The sequence below is a fragment of the Austrofundulus limnaeus genome, unplaced genomic scaffold (assembly GCF_001266775.1).
Source record: "Austrofundulus limnaeus strain Quisiro unplaced genomic scaffold, Austrofundulus_limnaeus-1.0 Scaffold315, whole genome shotgun sequence".
Taxonomy (NCBI): Eukaryota; Metazoa; Chordata; class Actinopteri; order Cyprinodontiformes; family Rivulidae; genus Austrofundulus; species Austrofundulus limnaeus.
Genome location: NW_013952717.1, coordinates 379041 through 382261, shown reverse-complemented (window position 1 = coordinate 382261; position 3221 = coordinate 379041). Strand labels below are relative to the sequence as shown.

At 43.1% G+C, this 3221-nt stretch overlaps 1 protein-coding gene across 2 annotated transcripts in view; it reads left to right on the top strand.

The window, feature by feature from the left end:
* adcy8 (adenylate cyclase 8 (brain)) overlaps positions 1-3221 on the top strand; it is an 89703-nt gene that overhangs the window by 61737 nt on the left and 24745 nt on the right. For both annotated transcript variants that reach the window (XM_014022033.1, XM_014022032.1), the window contains exons 9-10: positions 456-556; positions 2338-2539. In XM_014022033.1, the coding sequence (XP_013877487.1) occupies positions 456-556; positions 2338-2539 (303 nt within the window). The remainder of the gene's footprint in view (positions 1-455; positions 557-2337; positions 2540-3221) is intronic.

Here is a 3221-nt window from a genome sequence, read left to right as displayed (position 1 = left end):
ACTGATTAGTACTCTCTAACTGATTAGCACTCTCTAACTGATTAGTACTCTCTAACTCTAATTGACGTGTTTTTATATAAATTGGTAATGTTGTTATTTAAATAAAAACGTTTTGTTTTTAGTTGTTTTTTTAAGTTTAGCTTCACTACTTATTTTTTCTCAGCACTCTCTGTCGGTGTCTCAGCTAACCTGTAGCTAAATGCTAACAGCTAGCTTTGTGCTTGTCGGCTTCTACACCTTCCCCAGGACCCCCCGGCTAACCCACCAGCTCCTGTCTCTCTCTAACGCTTGTGGTTGAACCGTGGCATGCGTCTGTGGCGGTGCATCCGTGTGTTTGGTGCGTTTCGATCTGTTCGGTCCTCAGCGTTTGTCTGAAAACCTGTCTCTCCGTCTTCCCCTCACCTGCTCTGCCTCCTCTCTTCCTCTCTCCTTGTGGTCTTCTTCCTGTCTCACAGTACTCACAGATGAGGGACGAGGTGTTCAAGTCCAACCTGGTTTGCGCCTTCATTGTGCTCATCTTCATCACCACCATTCAAAGCCTGCTTCCCTCTGCCAGGTAAGGGAAAGGAGCCTCACGGGCGTGCAGGTGACCCTAATGAATCCGCACACAAACAGTTTTTATTTCATGCTTCGCTGTCTTTCATCCACATTTCAGCATTGTTGTAAAAACCAGACGCTGCGACACGGTTATTGATTATTTTACACACCCAAAAGAAACTCTCCTGCACCCTCACCAAGCTCTATGTTCCCTTGACGCTACGCCCACAGTCACGCTGCACCCAGGATAGAAACCCCCCCCCACGCCGCTGCCTGTACCAGGGTGTTTCAGTCCAGCTCCACCGTCAAACCTGTGGTGCAGCGTCGAGAAGCTTCTTCTCAAACTCCTCCAGTTGTTGGGTGAAGAGCCGAGCTCAGCCAGGTGTTCAGTTGACCTCATTAGGGATGGGTACTTTTGACAAAATCAATCGATTTTGTACCAGTATCCGGTACCTGGGAATCGTACCTGTACTCAACGGTACCAGTTTTCGGTACTTCGTGTGTGTTGTTTTTTTTAATGATAAACTTATTTTTTTATTTAACATATTTCTCAATATATAAAATGTAACAAATATCAAGACAACATCCAACTCTTTGTATTGTGACATCAGTTGTTTAATTCCTTTAAAGTGAAAACTGTTGAAAACAACAAGACTGTTTTGTCTTATTACACAAATTAAAATCCAGCTCCACGTGTTTCTATTGATGTCATTTCCCCGCTAAGATGGAGGTCCATGGAAGGCAAATAAATTTAAATCAAATAAGCAAAAGAGGATGCAGTTAAAATAAATAAAAGGTATTCAAGCTACGTTTTGAGCATCCAAAACGCGCCCAACACTTCAAGTTGGCTGCTTGTGCATCTGCTGGTCTCTGTTTAATGCTGGATGAAATAAAGAAAGTGGCGGTACTTTATTTACTTTGAGCAAGCGAACATCGTGTTCACAAGATAATTAATCCAGCAGATAATTCAGAGGTGGTCTGTTCGACGAGTTTAGGAGCTGCGAGGCTTTCAGGCTACGTTCAGACTGAACTCTGTTTACCGAAGCAGCAGCTGCTGACATCATTACGCTCTTACACGATGCTGCGTTCAGGACAAGCATGGAAAACTCACCATTCTTACACCGGTACGGTCGCAATGATGGGTTTAGGTACTGAAACATGGTACTGTTTGATGTTATGTGAGTAGGTACTCGGTAGTACTGACAGAATTTGGTCTGTACTTATAAAAGTATGAATTTCGGTACCCATCCCTAGATGTCGCAGAAGTTTCCTGATGCTCAAAACGGTTTGTGACCTGTAACGCTCTCAACGGGGAGCCCCATGGGTTCTTTGTGTCCGCCTGAAGAKCCTGAAGAACCATCCATGTTCTGCTGATGGTTTTAACGCGTTTTATTTTTATTAATCGTGAAGCTCTGTGAGTTTGCGGGGACAAGATTGTGACAGATCCTGCTAAAGGAGGACACGTATAAAGTTTAAAAACCAGCCAAACTTTAACTACAAGCTTCAAACTGCACAAAATGAGAATCTWTCAGCAACTTTCCTACAAAATGGAAATGTTTGAGTGAACCTGTATTTATGTTCTGTACAGTATTTCTATATGTAACCAATTAAGGTCTTTACCAGGAAAAAAGGTTGTTTTTTAATTACTTTATTTTGCTTTTTCCCCCAACTCTTTTCTTCATTTCAGTTCTGCAAACCTGCTCAAAAAAAGCTAAAAAGTTTAAAATAGAATGTTTTACATTTAAATTAAAAATCCGGGCCTTTGTTCTGATTCTGCGTCTCTCGTCTTGTTTTACGCAGGATGGTCACCATGGTGATCCAGTTTTCGGTCCTCATCGTCCTCCACTCCTGCCTGGTCCTCGTCACGACGGCAGAGGATTATAAATGTCTGCCTCTGGTCCTGAGGAAGGCCTGCTGCTGGATAAACGAGACGTACGCGGCGCGGAACGTCATCATCTTCGTCTCCATTCTTATCAACTTCCTGGCAGCCATGATCAATATCGTAAGTGTTTTTATTTTATTCGTACGGCCTATGACACGCAAACTGCTTCAGATCGCGTGAAATAAAACATCAAACTTGTTTTAAATTTTTAATTATAAGCCGTGTTTCCATTGTTTTTTATGCGCATTTTGAAATGTTGCATTAAACTGCAAAAATTTGCAAAAACTTCCTTAATTACGCAAAAAAGTTTTTGCGCTAGCCTTTTGGTTTTTCAGACACGTTAATGGAAACACATTTTCTGAATATGTTCTTACGTAGCGAACATTCACCTCGATCTGCTGTTCCTGCTGTCCAATAAATGTAGCAGCTGCAGCTGGCCCCTCCTCCAGGAAGACGCAGACAGGAGGAGGGGCCAGCAGCTGGCCCCTCCTCCTGTCTGCGTCTTCCTGGAGATTCCCGTAATGTGAGGAGAATTACATTTCTCTCTCTACGTCTCCAGACAGCAGTACTAGTTGATATAACTTTCCTGATCGTAGCAACACGTTCCTGATAACTTCTTTCCATCGTCCTGAGACGTGTCCCTGTGAGTTTACTTCCTGTTTACTACTTTCTGTTTGCTGCAGCCATGCGTAATGTCACCGTCTGCGTATCCTGGTTGATTCGCTCCAAGCCAGTTGATGGAAACACGTCTGATGCACGGAGCCATTTTATTTACACACAAAGCATTCTGGGTAAATGATGA